The following is a 19353-nucleotide window of genomic DNA, read 5'->3' on the forward strand; positions in this document are numbered from 1 at the left end:
CTGTAGTTTATAGGGCACCATATCACGTTTCACCATCTCAGAAAACGGTACTGCTATTTATACTTTTGCTTAGCCTAAAGAGAGACTTAAAAAAAAAAAAAAATCTCTTCTCTGATTGTTTATCCGGCTCATTAGTCTTACTGGCAAAATAAATCCAGAATTTGACCACTGGTCACTACCTCCATTCCTACCTCTCTGGTCTAAGTCACCATGATGTCCCCCCAGAATTAACTCAAAAAGCCTCCTGATTGGTACCCTCCTCCTATCATTCCGACCGTACAATTTATTTTCCCCGCAGCAGCCTGAGCTATCCTTTTAGAGTGGAAGTGAGACAGTGTGAATCCTCTGCTCCAAAGTCTCCATGGCTTCTCCTCACATTTAACAACCAAAGTCCCTGGCCTCCTCACCAGTCATTCTCCCCATGTACGAAGTGCCACCCACTCTGCCCTCCTTACCGTTCCTCAGACACGCAGAGCATCCTCTCAGCTCGGGGTCCCCCTCTCCCAGTGGCCATCTGCATGGCCCACTTCTTCATTCCATGACTATCTTTGCTCCAGTAACACTTCCTCATAGAGACCCAATCACTTTGCCACTCTTTATTTTTCTTTGTACCCCACATCATCACCTGACATTTTATGGAATATTTAAGGGGTTTTGTTTTGTTTACTGATGTATACCTAACTCCAAAACAGGGCCTGAAACATGGTAGGTGTTTAACAAATACAATGTGAATGAATATCTTGTTTGCTGCTGTATCTCACCATTAATGTGTCACAAAATGAATGCCATTAGAGTGTAGAATAGGATGGACCCAATTCTATCTGGGGCGGTAAGTGAAAGCCTCCCAGCAGGGCTAGCTTCATGGATGCCCAACCCGTGCAGTTGTGCAGGCCTTGCATTTAGAAGAGCCCTGCTCTTGGTTGAATACTCTGCTGCTGCTATCTTGAAATTCTTAATAATTTTGAACAAGGAGACCTGCTTTTTTTGTAGTGATATACTTCACACACCATACAATTCACCATTTTAAAGTGTACAATTCAGTGTTTTTTAGTATATTCACAAAGTTGTGCGACCATCATCACTATCTAATTCCAGAACATTTTCATTATCCCAAAAAGAAACCCCACAGCTGCTGGTAGTCATTCCCCATTTCCCATATCCCCATGCCCCTGGAAAACATTAATATACTTTCTGACTAAATTTGCCTATTCTATACACTTCATATAAGTGAAATAATACAATATATAACGTTTTGTGTTAGGCTTCTTTCGCTTAGGGTCATATTTTCAAGGTGTAGCATGTATCAGTACTTCGTTTCCTTTTATGGCAGGGTAATATTCCATTGTAAAGTTATACCACATTTTGTTTGCTGATTCATCCATTAATAGATATTTGGGTTGTTTCTACTTCTGATCTATCATGAATAATACTACTATGAACATTCATGTATAAGTTTTTGCATGACTGTATGTTTTTAATTTTTTTGGATGTACACCTAGGAGTGGAATTGTTGGGTCGTATGACTACTCTATGTTTAACTTTTTGGGAAACTGCCACGCTGTTTTCCACAGAGACTGTAGCACTTAATATTCCCACCGGCAATGAATGAGGGTTCCAATTTCTCTACATCCTCCCAACACTTGGTATTTTCTGTTATTAATAATACTTGTTATCTTTTAATTATAGCCATCCTAGAGGATGTGAAATGTATATCATTGTGGTTTTGACTTGCATTTCCCTAATGACTAATTATGCTGAACATCTTTTCATGTGCCTATTGGTCATTTGTATACCATCTTTGGGGAAATGTCTATTCAAATTCTTTGACCATTTATATATATATATTTTTTATAGAAGTATAGTGGACTCACGATGTTGTGTTAATTTCCGGTGTACAGCAAAGTGATTCAGTTATACATACATACATATACATATATATATATATATATATATATATATATATATACACACACACACACATATATATATATATATTCTTTTTCAGATTGTTTTCCCTTATAGGTTATTACAAAATATTGAGTATAGTTCCCTGTGCTATACAGTAGGTCCTTGTTGGTTATCTATTTTATATATAGTAGTGTGTATGTGTTAATCTCACAACTAATTTATCCCTCCCCCTGTACCGTTTCCCCTTTGGTAACCATAAGTTTGTTTTCTATATCTATGAGTCTATTTCTGTTTTGTATATAAATTTATTCGTATCATTTTCTTTTTTAGATTCCACATATAAGCAATATCATATGATATTTGTCTTTGTCTGACTTACTTCACTTAGTATGATAATCTCTAGGTCTATTTGTGTTGCTGCAAATGGTATTATTTCATTTTTTTTATGACTAATTCTTTTTTATGACTAACATTGTATATATGTTCCACATCTTCTTTATCCATTCATCTGTCGATGGACATTAAGGTTGCTTCCATGTTCTGGCTATTGTAACTATTTTTAAATTTAAATTTTTTTGTGTTTTAATTGTTGAATCGTAATAGGTCTTTATATATTCTGTATGCTAGATCAGGTATATGATTTGCAAATATTTTCTCCCATTTCGTGAGTTTTTTTACTTTTGTGATAGTGTCCTTTGAAGCAAAAAAGTTTTGAATTTTTGTGAAGCCCAATTTATTTATTTAATATATTTGGTAGCTTGAGATTTAGGTGTCTAAGAAAGCTTTGCCTAATTCAAGGTCACTAACATTTGTGCTGTGGATTTCTTCTAGGAATTTTATAGTTTTAGCTCTTACATTTAGGTCTTTGATACATTTGGAGTTAAATTTTGTATATGGTATGAGGCTGTCATCCATATTCATATTTTATTGGTAAATATGCAGTTGCTCCAGCACCATTTGTTGAAAAGATTGATCTTTCTTCATTGAACCCCCTTGGCATCCTTGTCAAAAAGCAATTGACCGTAAATGCATAGGTATATTTATTTATGTGTTTATTTATTTATTTATCTTAGTTCTATTTCATTGATATATATGCTAGCACCACACTGTCTTGATTACTATAGCTTTGTAACAAGGTTCTTTTCCTCATGTTCTGGATTTTTTTTTTTTTTTTAGATTCTTTTCCCATATAGGCCATTACAGAGTATTGAGTAGAGTTCCCTGTGCTGTACAGCAGGTTCTTATTAGTTATCTATTTTATATATAGTAAATAGTATGTATATGTCAGTCCCAATCTCCCAGTTTATCCCTGCCCCCTTATCCCCTCGTAACCATAAGCTTGTTTTCTACATCCATGACTCTACTTCTATTTTGTAAATAAGTTAATTTGCACCCTTGTTTTTAGATAATACATATAAGCAATATCATATGATATTTGTCTTTCTGTGTCTGGCTTACTTCACTCACTATGACTATCTCTAGGTCCATCCATGTGGCTGCAAATGGTATTATTTTGTTCTTTTTTATGGCTGAGTAATATTCCATTGTATATATGTGCCATATCTTCTTTATCCATTCTTCTGTTGATGGACATTTAGGATGCTTCCATGTCCTGGCTATTATAAATAGTGCTGCAATGAACATTGGGGTGCATGTATCTTTTTGAATTATGGTTTCCTCCAGGTATATGCCCAGGAGTTGGATTGCTGGGTCACATGGTAGTTCTATTTTTAGTTTTTTAAGGAAACTCCATCCTGTTCTGCATAGTGGCTGTATCAATTTACATTCCCACCAACAGTGTAGGAGGGTTCCCTTTTCTCCACACCCTCTTCAGCATTTATAGTTTGTAGATTTTTTGTTGATGGCCATTCTGACTGGTGTGAGGTAATACCTCACTGTAGTTTTGATTTGCATTTCTCTAATTCGTTGTAATAAGTTTTTAAACTGGGAAGTATGAATCCTCCAATTACATTCGTATATTTTGATTTTTTTAAGCTATTCTGAGTCCCTCGCATTTGCACCTGAATTTTAGGATCAGCTTGTCAATTTCTGAAAAATAAGCAGTAATAATTTTGATAGGAATTGAACTAAATCTGCAGATCAATTTGGGGAATACTGTCATGTTAACAATATTAAGTCTTTCAACCCATAAACATGAGATGTCTTTCTATTTATTTAGGTCTTCTTTAATTTATTTCAACAATGTTTTATAGTTTTTGTGTATAAGTCCTACACTTATTTTGTTAAAATTTTTCCTAAGTATTCTATTCTCTTTGATGCTATTTTCAAGGATGTTATTTTATTAGCTTTATTTTCAGATGGTTCATTACTAGTGTATAGAAATGCATCTAACTTTTATATTGATTTTGTATCCTGTATTCTTGCTGAACTCCTTTATTAGCTCTAATAGTTTTGTGCGTGTGTGTGTGCATGCGCGTGTGGATTTTCTGTGTACCTAATCATGTCATCTCCAAATCAAGATAGTTTTAATTCTTTTTCATTCTGGATATCTCTTATTTCATTTTCTTGACAATTTCTCTGGCTAGAACCTTTAGCACAATGATGAATAGGGGTGGCAAGATGGTACATGCTTTTCTCTTTCCTGAACTCAGGGGAGAGCTTTCAGTATTTTACCATTAAGCATGATGTTAGAGGGCCTGAATTTTTAGGTTGTATTTGGCCCTACATATTATGTAGCTGGTCCTGCCTCATAAAGAAGAGCACAGTTGGGTTGAGGATTAAAGGATAAGTAGGAGCTCCCCAGCAGGTTAGGAGGAGAGAGAACAATATGTGCAGTATTAGATGCTGGATCTCCAAGTGATTCAGTGGCTGGTGTGTTAAGGTCAAGTGAGACTGGAGAAAATAGAGATTGGAGGGGCAGGTAGACTGAACCACGGTAGACTTGCTGACTTGATTAAAGAGCTTTAGTTTTACTTTGTGATTTTTTGCGTGGGACACTATCATATCTGATACACAACAGCAAAGAATGGAATAAAGGGAAATGAAGCTAGAAATTGAGGCAAGGAGGACAAATCATGGATTACTGCAGTATTTGAGACAGTGAATCTAAACCTTGCCAGCTTTACCTTGGAACAGCTATATTCTTGGTTTTGAAGACTTTAGCTTCCTTATTTTATTATTTTTTTAATGAAAAAAAACTTTAGTTATAAAAACATGTAATTGCATCAGTAATTCTAGAATGTCCTGCATTTGCATCTTACTCACCACCCTTATTCACATTAGGCATTTCCCAACACATTAACAAAATCAAAACATATTCTTTTTCTCACGTCCTTTTTCCTTTCTACTCACCTCCCTTCCTTCCTTTTTCTTTACATTAATCAGTTAATTAATTAATTCCTCAAAGTTTATTTAGGACCAAAGAGGCTAAACTAGATCTGTAACACATTCCTTGCCCCTGAAGAGCCTATAGGTCTATGAGTGGCTGAAATGAAGCGAGGCAACCATATTTCTAACAGAGTGTGATGCATCTTGTTATCCTTCAGTCACACATGTTCACCCACCACAGCTGTCACTGTGGCCTTTGTTAAGAAAAGTTTATAGCCTCTGATAAATACATGATAGTGTTTAATAAGTACCGCTTTGTTGTATTAGTTCAGGTTGGAATGACTGAAAGGACTAGAGTTAGAATTAGTGACTAAGTTTACAGAAGCAGTAAAAAGAACCAAAGAACCAAACCAACTAGATCCTTAAATAGCAGATGAACTGGAGCTGCTGCTTGACTGCATATAGCTATAGATTCCTAGTCAATTCACAGATCTGGAAAGTGATGGGTCGTTTCAGAGAGCACACCTCTAGCATCCAAATTACATAACACTAAATCCATGTCATTAAATAAATGATTCTAACCCCTTTTTTTCCCTTGCCTTTATAGGATTTCAAAGTTCAGTACACATTCAAATTATTTAATTTTGATATCCCTTTTATGATCAAATGTCCTACTTTTGAAATGGAAAGCTCAGTTGGCCATGTTCCCTGTTAGGTTTAAGAAGATTTTATCATTTAAATAAATTAAACCTTCTAGCATGGGCTCCCCAGAACCTAATGAAGCAAGGAGAAGAAAAGCTTAAATGAAATAAACCTCTTTGCTGAGAGAAAGAGTACAGACTGTTGTGCATTCTACCAATAAATGTGTGGCTAGAATCATAGCCTGATTCGTGATTTTTCTTTTTTAATTTTGTCCTTAATTTTTTGGTGTTCATTAGCAATTTGATTTGCCATTGGGCAAAAGACACAGAATACATCAAGTGCAGAAGGTTCTAGGTTATTAACACTGAGAAAAAAAACAAATGTTGCATTTTTTAAAAGCTAATTTGATTATCAAACACCATGTTGATAATCATGGATATACATTTTTTTTACATGATTTAATTCATGTAAGTTGATCTCCTATGAACTTCACTCAGATCCTTTAACATTTTCTAAAATAATGTTTTGGGGGATTTTGTTTTTTAATCTTTGCCTTCTAGGGAATAATCATCATCATTTCCATGTTATCATTAAGCAGAATTCATCTATATAGCTTATGTATTGAATTATTGAATTAACGGAAAATTTTTACTCTGTGTGTGACACATTACCAATGTAAGAATCAACTGGATTATGAAAACTCATTGTTTGAAGATTCTTTCAATTGCCAAAAAGTAGCATGCAGGTTTTTAAACTAAACTATACACTGTTTTGGAAGGTTTAACTAAATAAAATTTATCAATCTTTCTATTCCTTATTAATTTGAACCATTTTATTTTACATGATTAAAAAGTAAAAGGTAAAAAGCACTTCTTTAAAAGGAAAGATTCAGCATGAGCTCAGATAATTTGAGAATGTTCATACTTGTAATAGTAATGTAGAATAATTTCCATCCTATTTTTTTATGATGAAATGTAGTCTCCTTAGTAATAAAAATAGATTGTTATTCAAACTTGGAGTTTAGGGTCATAAAGTGATCTTCAAAACTATAAGAACTTATAGGGATGGCTTATTACCTTTAAAAGTTTTGAAATATGGGCTTCCCTGGTGGCGCAGTGGTTGAGAGTCCGCCTGCCGATGCAGGGGACACGGGTTCGTGCCCTGGTCCGGGAAGATCCCACATGCCGCGAAGCGGCTGGGCCCGTGAGCCATGGCCGCTGAGCCTGCGCGTCCGGAGCCTGTGCTCCGCAATGGGAGAGGCCACAACAGTGAGAGGCCTGCATACCGCAAAAAAAAAAAAAAAAAAAAATGCAAAAAAAGTTTTGAAATACAGTGAGTTTTTTCTTATTTGTTATATAATAAATTTTTTATAACTTAAGATACAACAAAAAGCTATCATGCTTTACATGTAAGACATAGATCAACTGCTTGTGACACCTCAGTAGATTATTAGTCTTTAAACCCTGTAAATATAATAAAATCAACCCTGTTTTTTTGTTTTTAATTTCAGGGCCTATATTCTCTTACCTTGCATTAGGAAAGTTTTGCTTTGTCATCAACTAGAAAATAAGTTCTTAATGGATGTCATTCTATTCTTACAATTGAAGGATTCTGATTCAAGTTCTTTAAAGATTGATTTGTGGGTCAAAGATTTGAACCTGATTCTACTCAGCAAGAATTTGTCAACTCTCTACTTGTTTAATAAGCACAGAGCTTCAATTGTTTGTTCAGTTCACCACTTTGAGGGGTGGTTCATCATGGCAAATGCTCTATGAAGTGTTACCTGTTGGATGTTAAACTACTATATCACTCCTTACTTCACCCACTCACCTATCCAGGTTTTCACAGGGTCCAGAAGGTGGTGTCAAAGTTATTTTGAGGAGCTGCAGTAGAGTATAATGGTTAAGACTATTTGTAATTTGACTCCTTGGATTTGTATCCTGGCCACTTACTAGCTGTGTGACCTAATGCAAACCATTTAAACTCTTTGTGCCTCAGTTTGCTCTTCCGTAACATGAGAATAATAGGACCTATCTCATAGAGTAGTTATGACAGTTAAATGAGATAATATGTTTGTGACCTCTTTGTTATATGAAAATTTTTGTAAGTATTTTTCAATAAGCCATAATTTCTGTTCTGCAGTCAAAAGAAATAAAATAAATTTAGTCTCATTCAGTAAACTCCATTCAGACCAATAGTTTTTTTGAGTGACCTCTGGCTTAAAAGCCTGGTTATTGTAAATAGTTTATCAAATCCAGGTGTGAACTCTTAGGATTCTGTCTTCCATATACAAAACCTCATTCTTTCTCATTTCATTTTACATTTTCTTGGTGGCAAAATATGCCAACCCAGTTCTATTTCATTTGTCCCTTGATGCAGACTGGCAGCCTGGCCCTGTGACAGAATTTTTTTTTTTTCTTTGTTCTCAGTAGTTTGGCATTAGGAGTCTTTGTTCTCCACTTAATAGTAGCAGTGCAAATGCCTTTGTTGGTTCTTGGTGGGGTGGGGCCGGCTGGTGGTAAGGGAAACTGGATAAAGAAGGCTTTTTCTTCTGATATTTTACATGGGTACATTATACCCTTAAATCACAAAGCATCCCAAACTTGGTAAGCATACTGTAATTATAAGCAATTATTAGCCATTGTATTGAAAATTTAAAACATAAAGCTGTGGCCTAAGATGTCCACAGATTCTCAGCCTCCAGGAACCCCAAATCTTTCATAAACTGTGAACTTCACATGGCAGTATCAGTATGTCCCATTCAGATAAATAATGCATGATTTCTTAGTGTGTGTCCTAAATATTGCATGGATGTCCTGCATTTTATCTGACACCCCTTTGTGCCCTCCTCCACTGTTCATTTGAAATAGATGCTTTTTTCCCCAAACACGAAAGGTAATCTCAGTTACCACACTGCACTAAGGCTATGTCTTTCCAAGGTTAAGTAACTACCTTTAAAAAGGCAAACAAGGTCAGAGCGGAGTGGGAAGGAGGATGTCATGTCAGTTGATGGAATCCCTTTTCAGTGAACGGGGATGATATAGGAATAGAGTATCTGTGTTTCCATGTTTTGATTTGTCCTGTCCAAAGAGTGTTAATATCTTGAAGGTTTAGCACAGGCCCTGTTTACTCAGGAAGCATAAGAAACATGTCAACCCTTTAAAAGACTTCTAATTAAACTCCTAGAACTTTGATGTCAGACTTAGAGATTAGTATTACATTTTTAAAAAATACCCAGTTTCATGTGCCAGTAGAGAAGGAAAAATATGCTGGTGTTAATGGACAGTTATTGAATTTAGAGAATATTTATTTTAAAATACAAATTATTGCCACTTGATAAGCTATATTTCGTGTATCAATCTTAATTTAGAAAATGTGCTTTTAGATGGAGGATTGCTTCTCCTTGACTTTCGTGTTTACAGTGATCATCACTAGTATTGGTTTCTAGTACAAGGTCAATGACTATATGTTATTCCTGGAAGCTGCTGAATCTCCAAGAGGTGATGAAAATGTTTTCAAACAGGAAGTATTTTACGAGAGTTCAGGGGAGACAACCAGCATATTTTGAATGTCTGTTATGTGCTGGAGACTGTGTGCTTCACATGTATTTCTAATCTAACCAACAGCTTAATGAGAGAGGGTGATGGAGGTAAGTAATTTTGCTAGCGTCATAAAATTGTCTGATTCTGAAAGCACATTAATATAACTCCCTTGTGAATATTCCTTATAACCCTCATCTGCAGTTATTTTGTTCTTTAGATGACTGATCAAAAATCTCACGCTTACCAGATTCACTTCCAACTCTGATAATATAAGTGGTAATAATTTCTTACATAGCCTTTTAAATTTCTCTTGATGGAGTTGTAACTTTTCCCAGTATTATTTTCAAAATATATTTTTAATAAAATTTATGCGTACTTATTTGTGAATAGTCATCTAATGCTACATGTACTATATATTTAATTTTATATTTAAATTTTAAAGAATATTGGAATTTGAAGAGTCCAACCTCCTCAGTGAAAGTATTACACAGACAACATTCATATTTCTGTTTGGCTCTTTCAGTGGTGTGAGTCTCATGAGTTTTCAAGGCAATTTATTCAATTAATAGGTAGTAGTTGGAAATGAAATTTGTATACTGACTTGGTATTTACCTTCCAGAAACTTCTAAGTATAAATCCTTGTTCTGCCCTCTGGAGCCACATAAATAAATTTAATTCCTCCTCCCACCCAACCCAGGTGCTATGTTGGTAAGCTGTTTAACTTTTCAGTAGTTTTATAGCCTAGAACTCTTACCGTTTGGCTTCTAAACAGCGGATGGCATTAAAAATGGCTTTGGATCATATCTATATGATTCAAAAGAAAACCTTACAAAAAATAGTGATGTACTGCAAGGAAAATTAACAGATAAATGTTTTCTTACACATAAAAGTATACACACATGTATATATATACTAACATAAATGTTTACATTTATATATTTTCTATGAAATGGGAACATGAACATGAAAGCAAATAGCTCTGTTCAGTTGTGTCTTTACTATACTCCCTCTCTGATATGCAAGGAACTGGAACTAAGTAAGCTAAGCAAGCTTCATCAGTGTTTCTACGTTGCATTTTAAGTGTATTGCATCTGTTAACTGGCATTGAAATTTTTTCCCTTTAGAAATGATCTTACCCTATCTTCAAGGGTTTTCTTTATAAAACAAAGTACAACTGGTATCTTGTCACACAAGTATAAAGTCATATGTTTTTATTTTTTATTTATTTTCAATAAGATAATTTTATTATTTTTATTATTATTATTTTTTTAACATCTTTATTGGAGTATAATTGCTTTACAATGGTGTGTTAGTTTCTCCTGTATAACAAAGTGAATCAGCTATACATATACATATATCTCCTCCCTCTTGCGTCTCCCTCCCACCCTCCCTATCCCACACCTCTAGGTGGTCACAAAGCACCAAGCTGATCTCCCTGTGCTACGCGGCTGCTTCCCACTAGCTATCTATTTTACATTTGGTAGTGTATCTATGTACATGCCACTCTCTCACTTCATCCCAGCTTACCCTTCCCCCTCCCTGTGTCCTCAAGTCCATTCTCTATATCTGCATCTTTATTCCTGTCCTGCCCGAAGGTTCTTCAGAACCTTTTTTGTTTTTTTTTTAGTTTCCATATATATGTGTTAGCATACGGTATTTGTTTTTCTCTTTCTGACTTACTTCACTCTGTGTGACAGACTCTAGGTCCATCCACCTCATTACAAATAACTCAGTTTTGTTTCTTTTTATGGCTGAGTAATATTCCATTCTATATATGTACCACATCTTCTTTATCCATTCATCTTTCAATGGACACTTAGGTAGCTTCCATGTCCTGGCTGTTCTAAATAGTGCTGCAATGAACACTATGGTACATGACTCTTTTTGAATTATGGTTTTCTCAGGGTATATGTCCAGTAGTGGATTGCTGGGTCATATGGTAGTTCTATTTTTAGTTTTTTAAGGAACCTCCATACTGTTCTCCATAGTGGCTGTATCAATTTACATTCCCACCAACAGTGCAAGAGGGTTCCCTTTTCTCCACAGCCTCTCCAGCATTTATTGTTTGTAGATTTTTTGATGATGGCCATTCTGACTGGTGTGAGGTGATACCTCATTGTAGTTTTGACGTGCATTTCTCTAATGATTAGTGATGTTGAGCATTCTTTCATGTATTTGTTGGCAATCTATCTCTCTTCTTTGGAGAAATGTCTATTTAGGTCTTCTGCCCATTTTTGGATTGGGTTGTTTGTTTTTTTTGATATTGAGCTGCATGAGCTGCTTGTATATCATGGAGATTAATCCTTTGTCCGTTGCTTCATTTGCAAATATTTTCTCTGATTCTGAGGGTTGTCTTTTCGTCTTATTGATGCTTTCCTTTGCTGTGCAAAAGGTTTTAAGTTTCATTAGGTCCCACTTGTTTATTTTTGTTTTTATTTCCATTTCTCTAGGAGGGGTATCAAAAAGGATCTTGCTGTGATTTATGTTGTAGAATGTTCTTCCTCTGTTTTCCTCGATGAGTTTTATAGTATCTGGCCTTACATTTAGATCTTTAATCCATTTTGAGTTTATTTTTGTGTATGGTGTTAGGGAGTGTTCTAATTTCATTCTTTTACATGTAGCTGTCCAGTTTTCCCAGCACCACTTACTGAAGAGACTGTCTTTTCTCCACTGTACATTCTTGCCTCTTTTATTAAAGATAAGGTGACCATATGTGCGTGGATTTATCTCTGGGGTTTCTATCCTGTTCCATTGATCTATATTTCTGTTTTTGTGCCAGTACCATACTGTCTTGATTACTGTAGCTTTGTAGTATAGTATGAAGTCAGGAAGCCTGATTCCTCCAACTCTGTTTTTTGTTCTCAAGACTGCTTTGGCTATTCAGGGTCTTTTGTGTTTCCATACAAATTGTGAATTTTTTTGTTCTAGTTATGTGAAAAATGCCATTGGTAGTTTGATAGGGATTGCATTGAATCTGTAGATTGCTTTGGGTAGTAGTGTCATTTTCACAATGTTGATTCTTCCAATCCAAGAACATGGTATATCTCTCCATCTGTTTGTATCATCTTTGATTTCTTTCATCAGTGTCTTATAGTTTTCTGAGTACAGGTCTTTTGCTTCCTTAGGTAGGTTTATTCCTAGGTATTTTATTCTTTTTGTTGCAATGGTAAATGAGAATGATTCCTTAATTTCTCTTTCAGATTTCTCATCATTAGTGTATAGAAATGCAAGAGATTTCTGTACATTAATTTTGTATCTTGCTACTTTACCAAATTCATTGATTAGCTCTAGTATTTTTCTAGTAGCATCTTTAGGATTCTCTATGTATAGTATCATGTCATCTGCAAACAGTGACAGCTTTACTTCTTCTTTTCCTATTTGGATTCCTTTTATTTTTTTTTCTTCTCTGATTGCTGTGCCTAAAACTTCCAAAACTATGTTGAATAAGAGTGGTGAGAGTGGGCAACCTTGTCTTGTCCCTAATCTTACTGGAAGTGGTTTCAGTTTTTCACTATTGAGAATGCTGTTGACTGTGGGTTTGTCATATATGGCCTTTATTATGTTGAGGTAAGTTCCCTCTATGCCTACTGTTTTTATAATCATGTTTTTTATCTCTCTCCCCCTCCACAGATCATTTTCCGCAAAATCAGTGATGTGAAGAAAGAAGAGGAGGAGCGCCTCAGGCAAAAGAATGAGGTCACCCTCAGCATACCTGTGGACCACCCGGTAAGAAAGCTCTTCCAGAAGTTCAAGCAGCAGAAGGAGCTGCGGAATCAGGGGTCAACGCAGAGTGACCCTGAGCGGAACCAGCTGCAGGTAGAAAGCCGCTCCTTACAGAACGGAGCCTCCATCACTGGCACCAGTGTGGTCACCGTGTCACAGATTACGCCCATTCAGACATCTCTGGCCTATGTGAAAACCAGCGAGTCCCTCAAACAAAACAACCGTGATGCCATGGAACTCAAGCCCAGTGGCGGTGCTGACCCCAAATGTCTCAAAGTCAACAGCCCCATAAGAATGAAGAATGGAAATGGGAAAGGGTGGCTGCGACTCAAGAATAATATGGGAGCCCATGAGGAGAAGAAGGAAGACTGGAATAATGTCACTAAAGCTGAGTCGATGGGGCTACTCTCCGAGGACCCCAAGGGCAGTGATTCAGAGAACAGCGTCACCAAAAATCCACTAAGAAAAACAGATTCTTGTGACAGTGGGATTACAAAAAGTGACCTTCTTTTGGATAAGGCTGGGGAGGCGCGAAGTCCACTAGAGCATAGCCCCATCCAGGCTGATGGCAAGCACCCCTTTTATCCCATCCCTGAGCAGGCCTTACAGACCACACTGCAGGAAGTCAAGCACGAACTGAAAGAGGACATTCAGCTGCTAAGCTGCAGAATGACTGCCCTGGAGAAGCAGGTGGCAGAAATTTTAAAAATACTTTCAGAAAAAAGTGTGCCCCCGACCTCTTCTCCCAAATCCCAAATGCCGCTCCAAGTACCTCCCCAAATACCATGTCAGGATATTTTTAGTGTTTCAAGGCCTGAGTCACCTGAATCTGACAAAGATGAAATCCACTTTTAATATATATATATATATATATATATATATATATACACACACACACACACACACACACACATATATATTTGTTAATATATTAAAAACAGTATATACATCTATATACATATGTGTGTATATACAGTATATACATATATATATATTTTCACTTGCTTTCAATATCATGAACACAATATGGATTTTGATATGTAAATATTGCATGTCCAGCTGGATTCTGGCCTGCCAAAGAAGATAATTATTAAAAACATAGATATCGCTTGTATATTATGCAGTTGACTGCATGTACACTTTACATTTATTTATAATCTCTATACTTTTAAAAGGTATGATTTTTGTTAACCAAGGCAATGTAATAGTTAAAGAATCAGGGTCCAACCTGCCAATGTTGCCATGACAAATTTGATCTCAGGCCGACTGTATTGAGCTGTCATTTCCTCACTCTTCTGTCAAGTTAAAATTATAAATTAATGCCAGGGAAGCATTCAACATTTTAAAATGTTAGTGCCATTTTGTGATCCCTTTCCATAGGATATTTTTCTGTAACTTAGTGTTAGGTTATTTTCCCCAATAGGCAGTGTTTGCTCCATTTAAATGACTGTTCTGTTGCCTCAGTCAGATAGCTGTGTGGGATGCTGAGAACTTATTGCTATGGGGTTTGTGCATGAATTGCATTTTTGCTCAACTATACCTCTCCTTTTTTAACATTATACTTAGATAGTAATCATAAACTCTTATGTAAGGATATCCCTACTCCCTCTGTCTTAAATAACAGCCACCATCTTATAAGCTGATTTTTATCAACCCCATAAATATGAAACTATTAAGATAGTGTATATTATAGAAATACTGCATCACAGGGTAAAAGGGCCTTTTAACAACTCATGTTAGAGATGGTGATTTTCCAAAGGTGATGAATGTTCTAACTTTGTTTTTTTAAAAACTTGTTCAAGGGTGAAGTTAAAGGCTCTTAGCAAAGAAACAAGTAAACAAAATACATTTAAGTAATCATATCAAAAATTAAACTAGAATGATATAAAATAAAAAATATAAATAGACAAGTTTCTGTAGCTTATTTGTGACTTAGAAAGAATGAAACATGGTTACAGAATTGTTCACACCTGATTCTTAACTGCTTCTAGAGGTAATACATGAAATGTGGTTAGAAAGCAAAGAAAACTAAATAGTAGACGTTAAGTTGCTCAACTCAGACAACTGCTTTTCTATAATTTTATTCTGGTTACAATTTTCTAAAGCTTTTTTTGCACACAGTTCTACTGCTGGACTTCTGCTGAGTTGATACAATAGACTACCACAGCTCGGACAGATCCGCTCATGAAAGGGGGGTACTAAAGACTGAATTTCAGAGTCTTTTGGGCCACAAATTCTCTTCTTAGAAAGTGCCTATTATCAACCAAAAAAAAAAAGTAACAAAAGGCTGTGTATAGCTAGACTCTTAAATGCTGTGTATTGAGAATAAAATGCACACTCATTTGTGAGAACCTAGAAAACTTTATTTCTTTTGACTAAAGTTTACTTTATAAAGTTGATCAGAGAGGCATACTTTTAAATTGGTGCATGCATGACAGTTAACAGCAGGAGCAGGGCAGTTAATGTTTGCATCAAGTTGAAAATATATAGCAGTAATTTGCATATTATTACATATATGACCATCTGTACATATATGTTAGCATACACAAGATGATAGCAAAATCAAAGGAGATATTTTGATGTGTTGTAGCCATTTTTATGAGCTTTTTAAACTATCTCTGAGGATCCCCAAACAAAAACAACAGAACTGAAAAACAAGTTACGACCATCAGACTGGAGAAGTGAAAAACAAAGTAATTTATAAAAACAGTTGATATTTTAGAACTTCTGTTAGAGGTTCTTCACATGCCCACAAGATGTGCCTCTTTAATCCAGGAGTCTCAGAACAGACGTTATGTGCATGGGTTCCATTTTCCGTTCTTTGTGCCCATAGCTTCCATTTCTCAAAATGGAAGTTTTCAGGGGAACACATCTCCATGCTATGCTACAATATCTACCTACCATAGGCACAAGACAGTGAGGTAACCATGGTGTAAGAAATCAACATTGAAATTGAGACTCTGTTGCTTTTATGATGAGGATGGTACCTTCTTGACTTCAGATATTTATTGAATTTCAGGGTATTTTCTATTTAACCATGTATGAGACAAGCTTGGCTAAGCTTTCAAAGTGCGTGGTAAAAATAATCTGAGTACAGAAATGGTTAGTTTAACTTTAGCCATGTGCTTCAGAAATAACAGTTGGTGTAAAGGTATGAGTGACTGTGAAACAGCAGGGCGGTTTGTAGTTGTGATCCATGCCTTTGCTTATTAGTGTTGCTAATATCTGCTGTGTTCTGACATTGACTCAGAGCTTCATCTAATTGACCTACAATATTGATGTTCATATATAGAGGAAACTACTTTAGAACTACTTCAGGTTGTCACAAAAAAGGGAAGAGTATCGGTTGCTTGTTTATGGTGCAGTTATCACAGTATTCTTTTCCAGCCACCTCTGTTCCTGTGTGCATGATATGATGAAGTGCTGAATGCACTCTACTGTTTTCAGCAGGAATGCATGTGTTCAGCAAACATTGTATATAGAGTAGTCTTTTAGGTTTCCAGATTCCACAACTCTTTCCAGTCAAACTTACTCAGATTTGAATGAGGGGTGAGCACTTGCTTTAATACGTGCAGTAATGATACAATCATGTTCTGTGTTGCCTCAACCAGCACAAAGACAGTAGATTCTCTTTTGGGGGACCAGATGACTGCATGTTTTATTCTTGTACTGTATAGATGCTCTCAGTGCATCCAGAGTAGAATTTTGTATTATTATCTTTCTGAACAATGGAATAATAGGAGTAAATAGATATGTGTTTAAAATTTGAACATTTTCCAAGCAACTTATACACTTTCAGTATTTTTCTATGATAATGTATAAGATCAGATGCTGTACCCCGGACAGGTGGTTGTAATGTACTGTGATAACAGAAGTCAAACAAAAACGGAAATGTGAGCTGCATATCATAACGACAAGCTTTATCAGTCTGTATTAGGATATTATTGCACTAAATGTGATCTAGTAAATAGAGGAGCTTATGATAAAAGGCAAATAGGAACATGAAAGGCAAATGACAATGCCAAAGCTGCTCGTGTCCCACATTGACATAAATAGTCCTTAGAATGGTCCAGGCATAGACGTTGAATAGAGACACATACTTCATTGTTAAAATGGAAAATTTTTATTATGACACTGGTTTCATCTTACATTAAGTATAGAAGTATGAGTGTCCTAAGTATTCAGTTAAAAAAATTATGTAGATCAGAACAAGAGAATTAGAAAATTTGGGATTTTAACTTGCTCCTAAGAACAAATATATACTCCAGGAGTACCCAGCACTTTAAGAATATTAATTATGACCACTAATTAAACTGCATTTTGAAAGTTAATCTTATAGGAGCCCAAATGAAAACCGGAGCTTCCATCCTTAAATTTAAGGAGATTTGGTTCACCTGTGAGATCTGACCCATTTGCTGTTCTATTTTAAATAACTAAATTCTTTTAGAAACCTTTTTTTAAAAAAAATTAGTCTTCAGAACAGTGACTGTGTTTGAAGTGTGCAGTGGCTACTAGTGAAATTATTTGTCATATCCCTAATAAATTCCACTATCTTTTAAGATATCTATCTCTTCCAAAATTTTATGTAGGTAATAAGAAAATTTGTCTAGAATGTACATATCATACATGGATAACTTTAAAATAAGAATATTTGTAATCACGTGAATGTTGTGTTTCATACTTTGTTATGATAAGTGTATTTCTCTTGTGGTCTAGACGGAAAGGGAGAGAAGAAAGAACAACTTTTTGGAAAACTAGAATTCAAGCCTAGGATGAATATCTGAGCTCTGTCTTGGATTCTGCATCTAGCTTTGCCACAATCGCACTGTAACTTTGGGCAAGTTAACTCTTTTTTGGTGTATCTGGGGCTTCAGTTTCCCTACTGATAAATAATACAGTGAAGGTAAGAACTGCTCCCCTCTTTCACCAAGATGATATTAGGTCAGTGGAAAATCATCTTCCTCTCAGATGAAAATAACATTAAGGCAAATTTTTTTTTTTTCATTCATAGCAGACTAGCCAAGATGCACTTTCTAAATATTCTAGGTTTTAGAGAAGACTTCTCTGGTCAGAGGTTGGTGGGGAAAGGCATAAGTAGCTAAATAATTATTGGCCAATGGCATGTAAGTATAAGACTTGAAAATTATCTGGGAATATAGAGCCACTAATCAAATAAACATGGAAAGAATGAAGAACTTTTAGGAAGGAAGAGAGAAATAAGAGAAAAAGGAATATGTAAATATTATGATTTTTCTTATTCTACCTAATCATACTGCTCAGCAGAAATTCTCAATTTTGTGAGAAAAAGTAAACAACTTGGTGAATATTCAAGGTATAGCCCATCTTCAACTTTAGTATGAAAATAATCATGACTTTCTCAAGATAATGGCTCCACATAGGTAGATGTTCTTATAACAAGATTTTAACTATGAAAGAATCCTTTCCAATGACTAATCAGTTTGTCAGTGTGTATCTTGAACTGGAAAAAAACAGTTTTATAAAAGGGAAATCATTTGAATTACATTAGAAAACCACTCATGTTGTATCCTAATGAGAGTGTTTTAATTTTAAAAAGTTATAATTTGTAATTAGTAATATTGGTGACTCAAGGAAGCCACTTAATAGCATGTAAAAATTTATTTTCAAAAATGAGATTCATTTTGTTAACAGTTGTTTGTTCTGCAAAGACAGTCTTGTAAACTAAGAGATACAGTCAAACCTGCAGTCACTACATTTGCCATGACCCTTTGAGTAAAGAAAATAACAAGAGCATGTAGAAACAAAGGGGAAATTTTAATGTACTACAAGAGATATTTAGATCTCTTACTGGGTTTTCTAATCTTTCCATCAAATCAGAATTTTAAAATTGTTATTACAAATTAAGAATTAGGCATTATTTTGAAAACAGACACAATTTCTCAAGTTAAAGGAAGACTAGTTATAAATGCCTGAGACTTTCAAGATGTATTAGAGGAGGTTTAAGGGGATTGGTCATCATTGACCATGACTTTTTACTATGCGTTGTAATCCTTATGAGTTATTTGCTAAGTGGTCAGTAACGTTTATATTTTTATCCACTGTGATGGACCCTTGGCATTCCAACTCACAGTCATATTACATATGTATTTGCATATGTAAATAAATATTTTCAGTCAACTTGCTCTCAGTGTAAACTTTGTACTTAACAACCTAAATGTTGTTAGCAGCTTAGATAATAAAAACTCTTACAGGTGTGGCATGACATTTATTA

The 19353-nt window shown here is 35.3% G+C and overlaps 1 protein-coding gene across 2 annotated transcripts in view; it reads left to right on the forward strand.

Annotated features, from left to right (window-relative positions):
• Nucleotides 1-15383, forward strand: part of KCNH5 (potassium voltage-gated channel subfamily H member 5) — a 324888-nt gene extending 309505 nt beyond the window's left edge. The window contains exons 11-12 of one of the 2 annotated variants that reach the window (XM_060003417.1): nucleotides 13011-13793; nucleotides 15225-15383. In XM_060003417.1, the coding sequence (XP_059859400.1) occupies nucleotides 13011-13793; nucleotides 15225-15260 (819 nt within the window). In that variant the 3' untranslated portion in view covers nucleotides 15261-15383. Of the gene's footprint in view, nucleotides 1-13010; nucleotides 13959-15224 lie in introns of those variants that run through there. The other variant, XM_060003416.1, reaches the window with a different exon arrangement.
• Nucleotides 15384-19353: the final 3970 nt, after the last annotated feature.

The sequence above is a fragment of the Delphinus delphis genome, chromosome 2 (assembly GCF_949987515.2).
Source record: "Delphinus delphis chromosome 2, mDelDel1.2, whole genome shotgun sequence".
Lineage (NCBI taxonomy): Eukaryota > Metazoa > Chordata > Mammalia > Artiodactyla > Delphinidae > Delphinus > Delphinus delphis.